Here is a 20745-nt window from a genome sequence, read left to right on the forward strand (position 1 = left end):
GACATACTTTATCTTAATCAGGATATTAATAAGGAACTAGCAGTTTATGAAGCTTTTGGAATAATCCACCAATTTTTTAAAATTAAACACTATCTAAAGATTTGCATCGAAGCGTTTTTTTTTGATAGTGATTTTAATCACTGTCAGATATCATTATACTTGATCCAACTATGCCACGTCACCACTGTGCCGCGACCCCCCTGTGCTGGGTTTTTTTTTTCGATTTGCAAAATGGTAAATGCTAGTACAAAATTTCCAACATCATTCTACAATGTTATCTGTTATAAGCACTTAAGTATAATGAGATAATACAATTATATTAACCCATTACTTCACAAGAAAGCTCTACCACAGATACACGAGAATAACAATAAAAGATGCTGGTTCTGTTTTTGAAATTGAATGTTAAAAAATATCATTTTTTAAAATAATTATTAATCGTAATTCTCATGAAAAATAAAAGTTTATATAGACATATTTGAAATAACCATTAGGTTCTATTTATATATATATACATCTATTTTTTATTGGCGATCATAAAACTGACATTACAAGTATAATTTTAATCCATGGTTTTGTAAAAATAAATTTAACACAAAAATATGAGTTCTAATAGTTTTTTGTATTCAGAATAATTATATGCTAGTTATTAAGATAACTTATTAATAAAAACTAAAGTTAATTGTAGAATAAATTTTACGCCTACAAAAATAAAAATGAAACATAATTGTTCATCGAAGCATTTATTTAATAATTAAAAATTCAGTAGTTGATTAATTAAAAAGAAATGTGTAGATACATGACGTAAATTCTAAAAGAACTGTCAAATGTCAATTAAAGTCAGCTGTCAAATTTCTCTAGTGAATATTAATCAAAATATCTTTAAAATTTCAAACAGTAAATGTAAAGAATTATGATAGCTTAACTAAACAATTTAATAATGATTTTTAATTAGAAGAAGCCTTATAAATTTAATAAAACAATATAAATTTGTAAATTACGTTTTATAAGTAATCTTAATGTATTAATATAATGCCTTGAGAATCTGTAGAAAATCGTTTATTTTTTCACTAAGAATTACCGTTACATCGACGAGGTAGTATCGAATAAACAATTTAAAATGATACTTTTGCCTTTTCGTATTTTGACTGACACTCTGCCCCGCGGTTTCGGCGCCACAGTTAGAATTTTACTAGTACAACAATTTTTCAAAAGATACATTATTATTGTGTTAACATGCCCCCGCATAAGTATTAATTTTCTCATCGAAAGGGTAATGAGGCAATAAAAATATATTTTTAACGATATCATCTTTTGGCTAAACATTATTTATTAAAATGAGACTAGTTAATTTTGGGCATGTTTATGTTATTCGTAAAGATTTTGATCAATTTTACACCCGATATACTAGTATCAATATTATTTGCATTTTTAGATTTGCTATCAATGTATTACAATATTCATTTTGCTAGTCACCTCTAACTCATAGGTAAACATTTTTATTTCTTGGTATCTCCATTAGTGAACGGTGCCTTTCTCATTACAAACGTTCAAATAAGGTGAATAAGATAAAATAAATTTGCCACATAAAAGATTAAATGTTTAAAGAAGAATTTAAGAAATTTAATCATTTTATCCAAAATATTATTGATACTACAGTAAATAATACAAACAGTGCGCAAACTACTGAGAACCCTAATGATTTGTGTGAACAATACAATAATTCATATAAAACACGATAATTGAAAAATTGATTTTATGAAAACTCAATATTGAATATTAATATATATGTAAATGTTTTAACTACACTAGCTTATGAAAAATTAATGGCGTCAATGTTCACATGAGATATTTTTTTAATTTAAAGTTTCATTTTCTTTAATAGTATGTAATAAATACACGAAATTTTGAATAATACCGAATTCTCCATTTCATTATACAAAATTTATTGATCTATTTCAAACATTAAAAGTTTTCATTTAAAATTGTAATAAATTTAAATTAATCGTTTTTCGATGTAATGGTTTTATTTGATTTTAACACTTAATTCTTTTTAAAAAATTTCTTTTTTACTTATTAATAAAAATTTAAATATTTTTGTCTTTGAAAAATGTTTAACAAACAAGTTATGCGATTTAAAAATAAAAATTGTATTTCCTATTCGTTTTAAATAACACTGTTTACTTACTCTTTAGATATAAATTATAATTTAACGTAATAAATATTTAGATTAGTACTAATGACATAAATTTAATATCAAATTTATTAATTTTATAATTAAATTTAAATATTGAGTGTATATCAGACAAATGAAAATAACAGCACTTTATAATAACAGAATACTCATTAAACGACTTTTCGAGTAGAAAAAAAAACATCAAATTTCAATGTTAAAACTCATGTGACTATATCCTCATTGAAAAACTAACCGATAATTTTAAAGCATTCTTTCTAAAATAATTTCTCATTTTATTCATGTAATATTATTTTTTAGTTTTACTGGCATAATTTTTTATTCTTATTTTTTTGAAATTTATTTTAATTTTTCATTTATCTTCTATAACTAATAGGTTATACATCATCACAGATCGTCATTAATTCGTAACACTGAACTTAGAAAATTAAAATTATTTTTGGATAAAATTGAACTATGTGTCGGTTCAATAACGCAAGATTCGTCAAAAGAATTTGTGGATGAAGAAAATTCAATGAAAATAAAGTGGTTTAAAAAGAAACAAAAATAAATTCAAACAAGTATGACAGTTTAATAGTATGAATATTTTAACGATTTTTGTTTATTAAACATCCAATGAAATATTTATAATTCAAATATGACTTGCTAAATAATAATACAAATGCAAAAAATTACAACGTTATGAAAAAAAAACTAGAGAAATGGAATTTTTTAAAATTGTATTAGCCTTGAAATAAGTGATTTTTAAAGCAGAAATTTTATAAGAATCAATAAAATATTTGGACGAATTCAAAGAAAAAATTATAGTGCACATCAAAGCAAAGCAATGAGATCAACTAATCGACAATAATATAAATAATATATTTTAAATTAAACCAAATTATTATTTTGTTTATTATTTTGATATAGCTGTTAAAAAAAATCAATTGATGAAATACTGAAGAAAAGAATTACAGAAGTTATCAATAAAATCAAAAATATATTGATGTTTTTAAAAAAGATTAGTTATAATAATATAGTGATATTTTAAAAAGTAGAAGAAACGAGCTTTTTTAAGTTTTTAAAACAAATAACTTGGTTGATTAGTAGTATGTGCACATATTTCATGGTTTAAATAAAATAAATACATATAGGTATACCTATATGTATATATGATATAAGCTCTGTGTAAACTAATGGTCATGGGATTATTATTGTACTTGGCAACAATGTTTTTTTTTATATCCTTAACAAATATTTTTTGTCCAAAAGATTTTAAACCATAGTAAAAATTAGCTCTGTAAATTCGTTTATAAATTTCAATAAGCACATATTGTCATGTGCAACGAATAAGATAGTAACTCCAAAAATTTGACTTTGAAATTATGAATAGGAGGTCAAAATTTTTAATTAAATAAATGTTTTAGAATATAAGCTAAAATACTTTTAACTAGATAAATGTCATATTTTTCATTATATTTTGTACCAAATTAAATTAAAAATATGTTTTTATAAAACCATATATAAATTTAGTAAACAATCAGATTTTTTTAAGTACAAGCTTGACAACTTCAACAACGAAATATGACATGAAAATACAACCAAAATGAATCCTACTGAATTAGCTTTGATTCATATCAAGAAAATATATGTCCTAATTTTTCGATTCAATCTTGATATAATTCTATGAGATCTGAGGCAATTATTCTTTGCTTACTCGAGAACGTATATCCATAGCTAATCTCAACTATGTACATCTGTATGAAGCTACCAGAGTTTTAATTTTTCCACTGAATCATTACATATCACCAATCATTATAATATGCATGTCTTGACTGGTTGGCCATGACTTAATATTCCTGTTATGAATCAAATAGTTACCTAAATATTGTCACTGAAACCCACTTGATAATGATCACATTAGGCAAATGAGAATTCAGTCCGGACTATACCGGGACATATTTCAACTGAAGCATCACGAACACTTGTTAGAGACAGTTTTTGAAAGATTTGGTTACGGCTAATAGAAGCATAGATTATCAAAATGATACAAAGAATAAGAATGTATTATCATAAGTCAACATAACTAAAATTTAATTTATTACTTACAAGTACTTATTGTCGAATTTTTTAGTTTAAAAAATTGTTTTACATAGTTCCTATCTATTTTGAATTGAGCGGCTAATTATTTTATTACAGTTTTCTTGTGTATTTATTATTTTGTATGCAAATATTATGATTTATTTGCTTTTTAAGTGAAGTTTTTAGTATTTTATTACGATGTTTGTTTTTTTGTTTATTGTTGGAAATATAATCAATAATTATTTAATTTTTTTTTTTTTTTTTAAGCCATTTGTCGGACAGGTTCGAACCTCACATCCCGAGTGAAAGACTGAAGTGTAACCGACTCGACAACTGTGCATTACCAATATTTATTTTATTACTATTTAATGCTTTAGGTGTTTTATTATTGTTAGATAAGATTCATACATGGTCTTAACATTAGTTTTATATCGTTGTCTTTTGTCGTATATTATATTATAATATCTATAACTCTACTCCAAGTAAGTCGTATTATTCAGTAGAACGTTTCGAAGCATAAGTACTTATATTGTTAAAACACAGTTTAATTAATACATTAGTATATGTTTCAGTTATAGTGAAATATTACTCATTATTTTATTGTAACTAATTGTGTTGTCATAAATCTTTCGCCGATCCACAATATAATCCTCTTTCAACATGTATTAATTTGTTTGCAAATAAATTCATTTATTTTACTTTTGTATGAATTAAAAATTTTTTAGTACTCGTAATTTTATTTGGATGCAGTTTCAATATCTGTTTTATTATTTTTATTGTTTTAATTTTTTTGTTATTAACACAACTAGATAAATATTATATGCAATATTTACTAAGTCTAATCGTGGATGTTTCACAGTGAAAATTTCGTTGATAAAATGGGTATTTTTGTATAATCGTTAAATATTTATAATTGTTACACATTTTGTATGTAAAATTTAAAAAACGATTCAAGTCTATAATAAATACCAATAATTTATTTAATTTTTATTTTTTAATTAAATAAAAATAATTTTCTTTAGCATTTTTGAAATAAATTTCTTTAATTTAGTTTCTTTTGTTGTTTAAATGATTAAAACTATCTGCATTAAAAAAAAATGTCTTGTTCTTTAAACATTTCTTAATTACGTAGAAGATGGTTACATTTATAGTTAAACCTTATTTTTTGTATTCGAAATAACACAAAATAACTTTTTTTTTTTTTTTAATTCTCCCCAAAAAAAACCTTTTAAGTAGATTAATTTATAAGCCAACAGTTTAATTAATTCTTCACCAAATTAACTCTAATGTTGGAGACGAGTTTATAACGTTATTAAGGTTTCAGAACTTGTACCTTACCATCTCGTGTTTGACTATCAAATAATCCCAAAATTCCTTGTATAATATAAAAAATAACTGTTTAGAAATAAATTGAAAAAAAAAATCTCTATAAAAAACAATATATTAACTGTAAAAGTGATCAACGTTCTAGTATTTTCATTTTAACAAAACTTTGAAGTCATATGTTCCTACAAATCATTTTTACTTAGCTGAGTTTACAATTCTACATGAAACAAATAAATATAAGAAATATGTGAATCATTTCAATATTAATCGTTCCTGGGCTTACATTAGTCTATCCCTAGAGAATTGAGTGTTCCACGTGGGTACTCTATTATGTTTACCTACGTGCTAAATTAAAATAAATCGTGTATACCGTTGCATTTCACGTATTTGTACCTCAATTGTCTTCTATTTACTGAAACATCAAATATGTAAGTTAACGGCAGTATTTAACATTCATCCTGTCCAAAGAAATATTATTGAAACTAAAATTTCAAGTTTAAGTATACATAATTAAAAGAAAAAGTTTTCCACGTAAATTTAGTTTTTATAGTTTTGCGATAGTATTTTAATTTATCCAAAGAGCGTTGAGGCGATCGATTTAACTTTAAAAAGATTTTTAAAAATCATTAAAAATTTAATAATTTTCAAATCCTACTCTAGTTAATTAAAATATTTTCCTGCTTGTGAATATTCAAATTATGTAACATTGTTTACTTTAGCAAATTTATCTAATGATTTTATATTAACTCAATAATTTATTCTTAAAGAATAACAACTTTAACATGGTTTTCGTTTCATTAACCATTTTATAAATTATAATAATATATAGTGTTCAATAATTAGTGAATATCGTAAATCTAAACGTAATAATAAATACGTTAAATTCTTAAAAAAAAAGATTTATTTATATAATAAATAAAGAAGTTAAATGAAATTGCACTAAAAGTATTTCAAGTGTTATTGAAGACATGCTCATTTTAAACAGAAAACAATACAAATCTGCCAATTTGAGGTTGTCTAGTTTAGATTATTAAATCTTTTTTATGTTAACCTAAACAGCATTTTATTTAAAAATATACTTCTTATAACATTTAATATAGTATTGAAAACTATTCATATGTTATTAAATAAAAATATCGTCTATTGCTATCTTAAATTGAAAAATTTTTCTAGCCACGATAAGGTTAATAGGCTACATAACAAGACTCTTGTTGATTATTTGAAATAATCAGGAAATAATTTCTCTTGGTTCATTGGAACTTTATACTCGAGATCAGATCCGAATACACAATAGATAGACTAGTGTTGGAATTCCACATTCAAGATAAAAGTCACTAAACTGTTATAAAGTGGCAAGTACGTTTAAATTCGTTTATCTAGAAAAGTTTAGAGAAAATAAATAAAAAGAGAAAATGGTGAAGTAGATATGAAATTCAAGTAACCTAATTTATTTTAAAGAAAAATAATTATTGCAATTTTATCTTAACATAATGTCATTGGTAAGATATCTTTTAAACTTTTAGTGGTTTTTACTCAATATCTTTGTTGTATTACAGTGAAAGATAAATATATTTTTAATTTTAAATCTTATCATCATCATCTTATTGTGTATTCTTAGTACTATATATTATTAGTAAAAATTCTATAAAACAAAGATATAATTACAGATATAATTTATCTTTTACAACAATTTTTAAACAATAACGATCCAAACCAAACTCTCAAAACATGTATCTGTTTAGATATTAAACTTAAAATCAATTAATTTCGAATCATACTTCAAATAAACGATTCAATTTTCAAATTTTATCATTTTTTTTTTTTCATATTGTAGATTTGTGTTGAAATTCCCACTTTTTTTTAAAGATTTAATTTATTTTTAATAAAATAATAGATTAAATTATTTTACTTCAACATTATACTATTAAATTAAATGGATTTTTAACTCAATTTGTATTTGTAATTTCATATTAATAATAATGTAAGCAAATTGTTTTCAATTACCTGAGATGATTTCTGGGTACATTTTGAATGTCTTTATACACCATATGAAGTCGAACTGTTTCTGATTGACAATCGCTTCTAATAGACCACGCATGTTTGTCTCTATCATAACACTGCGTTTTTGTTGGAGATGCTACTACATTACTGGAAGTTGATGTGGAAACGCCATGTTGACTACCAGAAATAACTATACTAGATATCACTTCACTTAGGGTGTTTGCGAGAATCATTTCCAGGTGAACTCTTATAGTACCCTATACAAAAATATTTTTCACTTATCAATAAATTTAATACATTTTAGACATTTAAACAAATATTAATTGAAAATTAATAATTTACACGAAATACTTACTTTAATTACAAGTTCCGAAAATTTGTATCTAGGGTGCCAACCATAACTTTTCCCGTCTGAATCAGAAACATCGTCTAATACACCAGAGTCCAATCGCTTTTCTCCGTCACCCAACACAAGCATGTAACGAACACGGCACTGGTGGTCAAATCCAGTGCATCGGTTCAAGTAAACTGACATACGCCCTTCTGTAGATGTGCCTAAAAATAATTAAAAAAAAAAAAAATAGAAAATGAGTAATGTCTGAAAGATTCAACATAAATTCTTAAATGTTATGCTATCAAAAAGTTTTTTTTAGGGTTTTTCTACTATTGTTTTATACAGTTTATTTATAAATATATTTGTCTGTTATAAATTATTTGACGACATGAACTTTTGTCCCATTTCACACTACGATTATTCTTTATTTGATAATTCCAGAAGTAGATTGTAAAAATCATGAGTTCCAATAAATGTTTGTTTTTAGCATTCTCCCAGAAGGCGAATATATCTTGTATTAGTTTAAATATAATGTTATAAAAAAAGATGCCATAAATTCTTTAAATGTCAACAACAATAGAATATTTATGTAGTATGAAGGGACCCTTTATACAACTGTTTTTGGACAATTATATACTCGATCTCTCAATAAAATTGATGTACATATAATTATACATTATATCTTCTCTACAACATTATTTATAAAACTTATAAGTTAAGACAGTAGATAATCAATACCGTTAAATTCTGATAACTTGACAGGTCAAAGTATAAAGAGCTTCTAGACAAACTTTTATTTTTCATTTAGAAATAACAAGTAACATGTTTTTGTCGAAAATATGTTTGTACATAAACATTTATCGATAATATCTTTGGGTTCTTTTTATATAATTGCTAATGAAAACTGTAAGATGCTATGGTATTAGTGTTAAAATCTCTATATTTTATTTAAAGCTAAAAGTATAAAGTTATAAAATAAACTTTGACTTGTTTATTGATTTTTGAAATTTGAACAAGAAAATTATAAATCATAATTAAAAACAGAATATAGTTATACGTTTGTTATGAAAAAAACTTCATGGTATAAGCATAGATTAATATCGAATAAATAATTACAAAACTTAAAAAAATCATAAAGCACATTTTCATTCAGTATAATTTGAAAAGACCTTTTACTCTGAGGTAATAAAATTTGACATATACAAAATGATTTATTTATTAAGAACCACTTAATTAGTCGAAAAATGAAAATAATTTGAGAATATTTCTCTAGCTTTTCTCAACTTATCAATCATTAAGTATTTTTTATGTTCATCCTTTATACAGGTATCAACTTTATTTTTTCAAATGGCAACATACATAATTAACTAGTTTATTTAATAAATAATCAAGATCCCATTAAGAAAATTACTGGTAGTTGATAACAACTTTCGGGTCAGTATTTTTAAAGTTGTTGACATTTTTATCTCTAGGCAGGAAGAATCCGACGGAGAAATAAATAGTGATAAAAATAACAATACCTGCATTTCACCTTATGTCATAATTATAACATGTGAATAACTTTTTAAATGATGTTTCAAAAGTTGTTATCGACCATTATTTTTCTTAGTTAAATCGTAATAAGCTAGTTAATTATGTAATATAATATTTATTTAAAAGACACCTCCTAAAAATCTTAATGTTATTTTTATTTTTCGACTAATCAAGTAATTTAGGATGAATTAATCGCTCTGCATATTTGAACTTTATTTTACATTATGCAGACTCATTTTATTATACAATTATTACTTCTACGTTCTTGTAAAATATAGTATGATTTAAATTTATTAATATATTATGAACATTAAAATTGATTATCTATTGATATTTTAAGTTTTGTCATAATTTTTTTTCTTTATTATCACTTCTACAATCAGGAAAGTAAATACGGCAGTTGGATAATTAAACTACGGATGTATATCAATAGATACTTTGTATTTTATTAAGTAGTAGTTTATTTAAACTACAATACTATAGTGTCTCATACACTTTAATAATACACTTTATATAACATGATATTTTTCTAAACTCGCAAATTGTTTTTAAATTAGATTCTCAGGCATAAAACAATAATTCCAAATTTATACAATTATAATTTTTCACTCATTTAAAAGTTTTTGCTTAACCCATGCGCTAAATACTTAAATTTATAAAATTACTTGTGGGTAAAGTAATATCTTGTATTAAATCTAGTTAATACCGATACTTACATTTTTATACGTTATATTTAGATAAACTTTTTTAGAAACAACAAAAATTTCACATACTACGTAAGTATCAAACTTTTAGTTTTTATTGATGATAAACTTTATTTACTGAAATTCTAGTTTTAGTAACTGTATTAAAAACAATAACCGATAAAAATTATATTGAAAACATTGCTCGTATTATAATATTATCTATCGGATAAAGTCAAGAATATTTTAAAAATATTATAAGTTGATCGTTCTAAAAAAACACTTTGATAACATCAATTTTTTTCATCAGTGCATCGTATTATCAATAATTTTAAACTTTACCCAATCATGTTCACAATAATGAATTTAAAATTGTAAAAATTGGCTAATTAAAGCCAAGTAAAGTTTTCTTCTCTAATATGAAACACTTAAAATTAAATGCTTAACCTTATATGTCCTAACAAGGTACCGTGTTTCTCTCAGCCGTTTTAAAACCATACGAAAGTGGTAAGGTTTGATTTTACACGAGTCCTTGGGTCGCGAGTACTAAATCTCTTTTTTTTCACACGATTTCTGGTACACTTTCTATGACTGCCCGTCAATTCCTGACGGTCATTCCCTTAGCCCTTTATTTCTCTTGCTGCATAAATTAGTATTTACTTACATGAAGCGTCTTTAACGCCATGAGGATATAATGCTAGATTCCAATCAAAACCGCCAAACGTGAAATAAGTAGTTTCAAGTTTGCATTTGGAACCTCTGGGAGACGTGTTACCGTACTGATGTTGCAACGCATTGTTTGCCGATGAACTGTGGTGATTTTGGATTTGGTGATGGTGATGCATTATCCGTGACGTGAGTGACGCCGGCACTCGAAATTCCGTATCGTAGAGTGTACGGACATGTCCTATAGATAGTTCCAGCTGAAACTCTCCGTTGGCGTCGGTGAAGTTTCTCCCGTACAGATCGCTGACCGGAATGTAATTTCTGTTGCCTTGCGCCGGACATTCCGTTGTAAACTTTACCTGAAATGATGATCACATTTTACCAATATTGTAACATCAATTTTTTATAACATTACATCCAGGTGATAAAAATTCACAGCTAAAAAATGTTGATTTTGATCTAGTATTCGATAGTAAGCAAATGAATATTTTTAATTACAGTTTTACAGAACATTGTATTAAAATCAAAAACGAATTAATAAATAAAATTAAAATATTGCTATGTATTATGAATACTTCTCCAGTTGTATATTTTAAATAATTATATTAAATAAACCATCAACAAAATATATAACCAAATATTCTAAAATTTAATGGGTTTTTGGTTTGGCTTAATTCCCAAATCGCAACCACTGTTAAGTAAGTATGCTGTTTCAAAAATATTGCCAATTCTTAAATTGGATTGACCCGGCATAAATATTTGAGTTTTACAGCATAAAACTTACATAGCGAAGCTTCTACTAACATTAAATAAATATATTGAAGTAGTATGGCAATACATGTTTGTAAATACGTACATCAATTTAATGCAATCAGAGATTGTTTAGATGTAACAATTAGTACAATGTATTGTCATAAAAAATAATTCTATTGTGCAGTATACTATCTAAAATTTATAAAAAATAAATGTATTTTCAGTTTTATTAATGATTTTAAATTTTTATCTAGTATTTAACTGAACAATAAAATACTGATGTATAATAAAATAAATTATATAAGACAAATGAAATTCTTTATGTGTGGTTTTTAAAAGGATTTAAACAAAAATAAAAAATAACGGACTCTAATACGATTACATTATTTTACAGTAAGTTATTTATCAAAGAAAAATAAATTTCATATTTTTGTTTACAGTTATTTCAATACAAGTTCCAAAGCTAAAACCAGGAAAGGTATCATATTTGTGGAAAGGATAGGGAGCATTAAAGAAATTATCTCTATTCAACACGACTTCAAAGCATACCCACATGCTGTGTATAATTTAGCCAGGCTGTTACTGAATTTTTCTTTTGAACTTTTTAAGCAATTTTTTTACGCTGGTATAGTTTTACCATTAGATTGTTATTCATTTATACTAAAGCTGTTTATTATACCTTGATTAATTAAAATTAATTTTCATCAGTTTTAGGAAAATATATGTGTCATAATGTGACATATAAAAAATATATTATTCTTATGCATATATTATATGCGTGAGAATAAATATATTTTTTTAATTCATTACTCATGAATAACTATAATTTATCTCTTTCAAAAATTGTTTTAAAAAGAAAGCAGTGTAAATTAATCAAATAATGGAAATATTTTAACAGATTGTTTTTTATCTTTAACACTAAAATACATTGTAATTATTTCCTTTGGGTAAATTTGTTTTTAAATAACAATTAAATTTATATTTATTTACAAAATTAAACATAATATAACAGTTATGATAAATTCGTACTTCCTTTAGTTGATAGACGTTTATCATAAAGGAAACAAAATGTACAACTACTTTATTTTTTTTATAACTTTTCCGTGAAAATTACAATAAAAAATATTGAATTTTAATTTCATACTAAATTTAATTTTTATAATATGTATTATAATATAATTATTCATGTATTCTAGTAATAAATTATAAAACTAGGAAATTGATGTTGATGTTTAATTCTTTTTAAAATTAATTATCTACACATTTGTATCAATGCAATTTTTATAATAGTGATTTTAATCAGATATTTTCTATGCTTGTACCAATTAAGCCACGTCCTCACTGTGCTACAACCTTACTGTACTGGTGTTTTTAATTACTGAACCTAATGAAATTTTAATTCAATATAATTAAGTAGACGAGCTTTCTTCTGGTATACTTTCTATAAATATTCAATAATAACCATATATACAGGAAAGTTCTGAAAGAGACCACTTACGCATGTAAAATGATTATTTCAATTTGATTTTTGAAAATATTTTGTAACGACTGCGTTCTTTTAACTGACGTCAAATTAATGATATTGAAATGTACGAATGGTTTTAAAATATCCTGACGATTGTTCTACCACGAAAAAAGTAAAAAATCATAATTATTAAAATTTTAACTGGTACTTTTTAATTATATCTGATTTTAAAACACACACACACACACACACACATATATATATATATATATATATATATATATCTTTAATGCTAGACACTAAATTTATCGTAAAATAATAAATTTTTAGACATTTTTTTAAAAACTTTTTTAAGTTAGTCTCTTATATTTTATAGATACTTTCGAAATACTGATACAAAATCATAATAATAAAATAAAAATAGAAAACTAATGTGAAAAACAATTTTCTAAAAAATTTGAAATGAATCACTCTGTATATGAGTAGTAACATATATATAAACTTAAATTTTGAACTCTCGCAAACCAAAATCACTATTATTTAATAACTTTGAATAAACATTACGTATCAACATACATGTTATAAATAATTGAGCAAAGTTTCAAGATGGAGTCTTCAATATTTAGGATGATATTGTGTTTCAATGTTAAAATAAAACTATTATTTGTTACATAAAATGACGATAGTACTAAAAATAGATTAATTTAACCATTTATAAAATATTTCAACATTTTCGGAAATATGTGTAGATATATTATAAAATTATTTATGCCAATGACTATAGCCAAATTTAAGTCTAATATAAAAACGTTTCGTTTGATATTTTGCTGAAAGTTGGTTTATTTTATTTAACTTCGAAATTATTTTACTCAAACGTAATTAACTAAAATGTAATTTTTATTTGTTTAACATTTAGTATCGTTTTAACATTAAATTTTAATAGTATTATATTGCTTCATTTTTGGTACAGATTATTTAATTTAAATATCTTTTTTTAATTTATTGTATAAATTTATTTATTCTAATTTATTATAAACACTCATCATTTATGCAAAATTTAATTTCGAAAGTTCTGGAAAACAAAAATACCAAAAAATCAGATATAACGAATACTGTAATGCCACGACAATTCAACATTACCATAATTTCGTGCCCATTTAGAGCTGGACACTTCCAGGCTAGATATAATCATTGAAGAACTTGATTTTTTTTCGGTATTTGTCAAATAATATTGCAATGTTATCATGTTAAAGTTTCACAATATTTAAAATGATTTTTACTATTTCATTTTATAAATTGACTATTTATTTACTTATCATTATACAGTAAATTAAGTTAAATAAAATTAAAACTTTAATATAAATATATGATAATTCTACTTTTAAAAAGTCTACTATAATATCATCTATCTTGCGTTATCACCAGAAGCGGAGTGATTTAGAAATAGAATATTTTAGATGGCCTAGACCAGAGGTTCTCAAAGTCAAATGAATCACGGACCCCCCTCTAAAGACCTACAGTTTTAAAGACCTAACCCTGATATGTGCTCGCGGACCCCTGGGGGTCCGCGGATCACACTTTGAGAAACTCTGGCCTAGACCATATTATGGCTTAGTAATCAGATACTTTATTTTTTATTTATTACAAAATTAGTAAATGTGCAAACATTTTTTTTTTTTATATTAAAACATTGAAAGCTAAAGTTATTGTATAATTTTACTAATGTAATAATTATTAAAATCGGGTTCTTTTGACGTATAGACCAACAAGATCAGTTCTGTGAGAACGATAATTGTCATGATAGATATTAAAAACACATCACAGAAAAATCAATACCTTCTCAGCTTCGAACCGAAGCTAAAAAACGTTTCTATACTACGAATCAATATTCAACAATATTTATACAAGATCACTTATGGGTAGTCGTAATAATCATTTACATTGATAAAATGAGAGATTTACTGATTTAAAACACGATATTTAATCTATAGTGTTTTAAAACATTAAGAAATTCTAAACGTCATCTATTATTATTTAGGATATTTTTTCTTATCATTATTTCGGCTCGATCAAAACTCTACATTATCATATTTTAAGTTTAACAATTTTGTGACATTATTTCTGTGGAACTCTCCTGGTTACGTTTTACATTTATTATCCGGAAATGGTTCTAAATATTAGGTCAGGCCTTGGCCTAGTCGGACCGGACCGTAATTTCAACTATGATTTCGTCCTCTGATGTGTTATTGGATTTCATTTTAACTTGTTTTTTAGTTATTTTTGAATAATTTAAAAATTAATTAAGATCTTAATATTTCAATTGCACCAACTTTTTAAATACAAATTACTGTTTAAAAATGATTACTATGATTTCTATTGAAATTATTTATTACGATATAAATACAGGAAAACTGTAATTAAAATAAATGAACAATTGAAAGGCTTGGTGCAATAAACAGATAAGTCCAACTTTTTCGGAAATAAATTTTTGTTAATTTTTAATAAATATGAGTTATCTGTGCAATTTAAAACAAAAACAAGTTATACAATCATATTATTAGTGAAAATATTTAATTTAGAAAAAAACTTATCATTCTTTAGACTTATTTTGTTGTTACTCCAATCTCTTCAACTTGGCTATAATTTCTCAACTAATTACTTTAAAATATTTACTTTAAAATATGTATATGTTGATATTATATATTGTCACTGCAAATTTTAACACGTAATGTTAACTAACCTCTTTTGAAATATTAACTTATATAATTCAAATCATTATTATCAAAACTATGTCGTTGCTACGTTGTTAATATTTTATTTGATGCGACACGTATTGTGTATAGAATCATTTACATGGTGACATAATATTGTATCAGTATTATTACGTAGGGATGAAATCCATTTCGATAAAATATTGTCGAAGGGATAGTATCCAGGGAGATAATATCCAATTACCCAACCAACAACGGGAAGCCATCTATTCAAAGTACACGCCGGGAAAATCCCCCTAATTATAAATAAGTTTTTTATTATTATAAATGATGTGTATAATAAACGATAACTACTTCTGAGCATCAATGAAATTCATAATATTTATATTATTATTTTAATATTGTTTAAGATATTTGGTTATTAATATAACATTATAGTTGTTTTTATGTATAAAAATCATTTATCACACTAATGATGGATCCCCTGCTGTGATAAATGGACAAAATATCCTGCAGACCTGATTTTATATGTATAGAATAATTCTCGCGTGAGACATCCTATGGGAACTGTTACTATAAGAAACACATGAGGGCATGAGAAGATTTATTTTCAGGAATTAAATAATTTTATAAACCTAGTGATTTTTAATCCTTTGCAAATATAAGACAATAATTAGCAACTGAACATAGTTCTATAATTTTACAGCTGGGGCGATTGCTCTCGATTCAAGGTAAGAATTAAGCTAAGAGGTACTCATGATAAAAACTGAATCTATATAGAGCAGATTTCGTTTGAGCTGTTAATTTACGGTTGACGATTGCTTTGGATTCTTGGTAAATTAAAATTTTTAAATACATAATGTGTATTACGCATATAAGTGGTAATATTTCTTTTCTTTGCGATTGTGATAGTAAAAAAACCCTCAGACACTGACCCCGTTATAAAAAGTAACTGAAAATAATAGAAATTAGGTTTAAGATAATAAGAGTCTCCACTAATCTAATGTCTCTTCAAACAACTACATATATACTGATATCATATTAGTTGTTCATTTAATTTATATATTTTTGAGTTACAACACCTTCTCAATCCAGATGGCCGATCACTTTTCAGTCGTAGGTACACTGATAACTTGCCCACAATGTTACATCACACTAGGAGAGTCTGACTCTTTTTTTAGCTTAAAAAGATAAATGTAATAACTTTAAAATTTAATTGAATTCTAAAATAATATTTTCGAATAGTGTTTTTTTTAAAACATAAACAAGAAAATTTGAAAATAGTGTTTGTTGATATAATAGAAACAAACAATAAATATAAAACCGCATTTGTCTTAAACTAAACTCATTGTTTTTTACTATAAAAAAATCAAATTGATATTTTTGTAAAATAAAAAGTTTTTCCTGAAGAATAAAAATAAAATGAAATATATTCAACTTTATCTTAATCAAAAAGTTTATTCAAATATTAATCCCAATGATTATTGATTAATATTATTTGAACTTTAATAGTTATTCAAATTTTGTTTTTATAACAAAATAATTGTTATATAAAGTATTCAGTAAGTAAGGAAACGGGTTTCTATTGTTCTCATTGTTTATAAAAATCGACTTGTTTCCTGACTTACAGAACACCATATATAATTTATCAGCATATCAATCTCGTACCATTAATATTAAAGATAATTATAGTAAGTAATAAATGTATACCTATTATAACTATACATACAAATTTGAATTGTTAAAGTAATAAAATATTATGTATAAATGAATACGATGAAGGATAATTAATAGAAATAAATTAATAATATCCATCCAAAAGTTACGAACAGACTTTGCCAGAGAACAACCATTAATAATTTACACATAATTGTAAGCTTTTAATTAAATCAATGAAAGTATGTTATAACATAAGCTTTGCAAAAAATGATACTAATAAACATATTTATAATAGCAATACCATATTAATTAGTTTGACCTACCAAAACAAAAATAGGCTTAACTCAATTTCATTATTATTATTATAAGCAATTATTTCATTTTTAGTAGACATTACGTATGAAAATGTTTTTGTAAATCTTAAAACATTTTTTATAATTAAATAGTAAATTTACGAACAGCAACAAAATGCATAATATTTATATTAATATTTTAATATTATTTAAGATATTTGGTTAGTAATTTTACATTACAGTTGTTTTTTTCTTTTAATGTTTTACTAGAAAGTACAAGCATAAATATAAATTTTTGATATCACTACAACATTTTCTAAAAATGTATATTAAAATGTAATATAAATAGACATACATAATAAAATGGAAATTTTTTTTGTTTTTTAATTGTAATTATATTGCTTAATATTCGGCTTTCAGAGATGAGTGATTATCTATAATTGTAGTTAATGAGAAAAACCTGAAGCCAGGTTTGAAATCAACGACAATTCAGAATCAGTTATAGTATAGTTAGTATTAAAACGTGCGTTGGCCAGTGTTAAATTGCACTTTTAATAAATTTTCGATAAAAAATATCTTACTTTGGATTCCAATTGTTTAGTATCAAAACTGTTAAGACGAATTGAATACTATAATTTAAATGAACTAAACATTTTAGAAGTAAGGTTTTCAAGTTTTGCAACAATGAGTTGCACCATAACGTTTTTGGTGACAAGAAATAGTCATCGATTATATAATTTGTTCTCAATAGGTTCTGAAATCACTCCACGAAAAAACCTATGCAATAATGCCGCTCGCTCAAAATATGTGTGTCATCGCCTACCCTGTGTAAGTATATTGTGTAGAGATAAATCACAATAGATAGCAACCAATGAATAATGTATTATAAATAATAGCAATTTCCAACATTTTCGTGCTTTGAAATATTATTTGAATTCTCACTTGTTTCCCTGCGAATGATTCGTTTACGCTAAAATGTTCTCGATTTAGTATTGTAAACGTGAAATCCACGTAGACTCGCACAGATTCGGACATGCTCTTCCACACGAGGTACGCGCCCAACATTTTGTCTGTCCGAGAAAAAGTGATTGACCATTTCTGATGACCACACGCAAACTCTTTGGACGTTACGTCCCTGTCCGGGTCCCTTGTTACCGATTTAGTTACCACGAATGTAAAAACGTGTGTTTGGACGCGGTCCGGAAGTTTAACCAACCTGTACAATAACGCCATAGTCGGTCAATGATCGCATTACATTACCTGCAAATAAATAAAATCCATTTTAATTAAATCAATTCCATTTGTTTCTAAATCGTTTTTTTAACATTACGTAAAAATCTATAACAATTAAAATCACTAATTCTACACGCTGCTATTCAGACTCGATTAAATATTTTATTAAGTTTGTCATTTGTTTTCACAGAGTTAAAATTTTAATTAATCAACAGTTGAACCCGTACACTTGATCTCCACGTAGACCTGTATATCTATTATCAGAATTCTGCCATATCTATTGTTTATGTACACCATTTTGTAGCAGCAACAAACTTAAACATGAATCATTTTATATTTATATATTTCAAAATAAAATTCAATACACTAACTAAAATAAAGTACTTATTCTGCAATAGACGCTATTTAGAATTGAAGTTACTCCCAATCACATATTAATTTTTTATTACATATATGCAAATCTGTGCTAGTTTAAATAACGCTAATATGAATGTGAACATATCATGTAGGTAATTTTTAGTGCGACATTATTTATTTTTCACAATACGAATTTATAATAAAAACTTATAGTCCTTTCTTTTATTTAATTTTTTTTTACAATAAAGAAATTGTCTGAATATTGATCAATGGATTGGAAAATATTTTCGTTGTTAAAATTGAATTACACTTTCTTTCAATGTAAGAATAAACATGATTATTGTAAAAATTACTATAATCTTATAAAAAATTCAATTAGTATAATTGTATTTTTATAAAATAAATATAATGTAGAAGTAATAAAATAAAAAATAAAAGTAAATAATAAAATAAATTATTTATTAAACTAAAAATAATTCTATTTTTTCAAACCTTTGACTGTTATTAACAAAACTTAATTTAAAAAAATTCAATTTATAAAATTAATTTTTTATGCTTTAAAGTTATGTAGATGCTTTAGTTTCATACATTATGAATTACAATATAATTACAATATGATAATTCAAGATTAAATCAATAACTAACAAACAATCTTTATGACCATTGATAATGACGTTTTTTTTAGATCCATGACTATTACATATTTTATGAAGCCCGACATTATGATTCTTAAATGACGTCTAATAATAATTTAAAGAGAATTTTACCATCTGAAGACTATATGATAAATAATTTATCTCTTTTGCTGTAGTGTTAGTATCTAATGAAACTCTGCGAAAATTGAATTAAATTGTATACTTCTTAAGTAATATTTTATTTAACATAAAGAATGGAAACAAAAAGTTCAAGAAAATTAAAGAAATAAAAAATTCATCGAATAACTGAGTTCATATATTTTTTTTAATAATAGCTTTTCATTATTTCAATAAATATTATTAACAACTATAATTCGTCATACTTATAATACTATAGTTTATAGTATTATATGTAATAATTTAAGGATTTTTATCAAGCATATATTTTTAAACAATTTTTTAAAACTTACTTTGAAATGATATCAAATTCGTATTTCGAAATGCATCTAAACAACAAATAGATTTACATATAATGTAAATTTTAAAGTATATTGTTTCTGAATAATCTAGAATCAAAAACTTATCTTTTTAAAATTTTTTAGGATGATTGTTATGGAAAGTATCCATTACAGTTATGTAGCTAAAACATTAGTGCGTATTATCATCATTCATTAATAGTAAAGGGAGAGATAAACTTAAAAAGTCTACTACACTTATCGGATTGTATAAAGGTTATTCAGGGCGGTTTGTTTATTGTTAACAAATCATTAATCAAAGAACGTTGGTTTTCTAAACAATTTGTTCCGGGATTTATCATTAGTTTATTATTTACCTAGAATAA

General features: G+C 24.7%; 1 protein-coding gene across 3 annotated transcripts in view; it reads right to left on the minus strand.

Annotated features, from left to right (window-relative positions):
* LOC126904618 (uncharacterized) overlaps positions 1 to 20745 on the minus strand; it is a 93799-nt gene that overhangs the window by 55512 nt on the left and 17542 nt on the right. For all 3 annotated transcript variants that reach the window (XR_007703785.1, XM_050683794.1, XM_050683805.1), the window contains exons 2-5: positions 18622 to 18939; positions 10797 to 11157; positions 7938 to 8137; positions 7586 to 7839 (exon numbers count right to left, since the gene is read on the minus strand). Coding sequence is in view for 2 of the 3 variants with exons in the window: in XM_050683794.1 (XP_050539751.1) it covers positions 7586 to 7839; positions 7938 to 8137; positions 10797 to 11157; positions 18622 to 18912 (1106 nt within the window). In the remaining variant the exon portion in view is untranslated. The remainder of the gene's footprint in view (positions 1 to 7585; positions 7840 to 7937; positions 8138 to 10796; positions 11158 to 18621; positions 18940 to 20745) is intronic.

Source organism: Daktulosphaira vitifoliae, unplaced genomic scaffold (genome assembly GCF_025091365.1).
Source record: "Daktulosphaira vitifoliae isolate Bord-2020 unplaced genomic scaffold, ASM2509136v1 Scaffold_1, whole genome shotgun sequence".
Lineage (NCBI taxonomy): Eukaryota > Metazoa > Arthropoda > Insecta > Hemiptera > Phylloxeridae > Daktulosphaira > Daktulosphaira vitifoliae.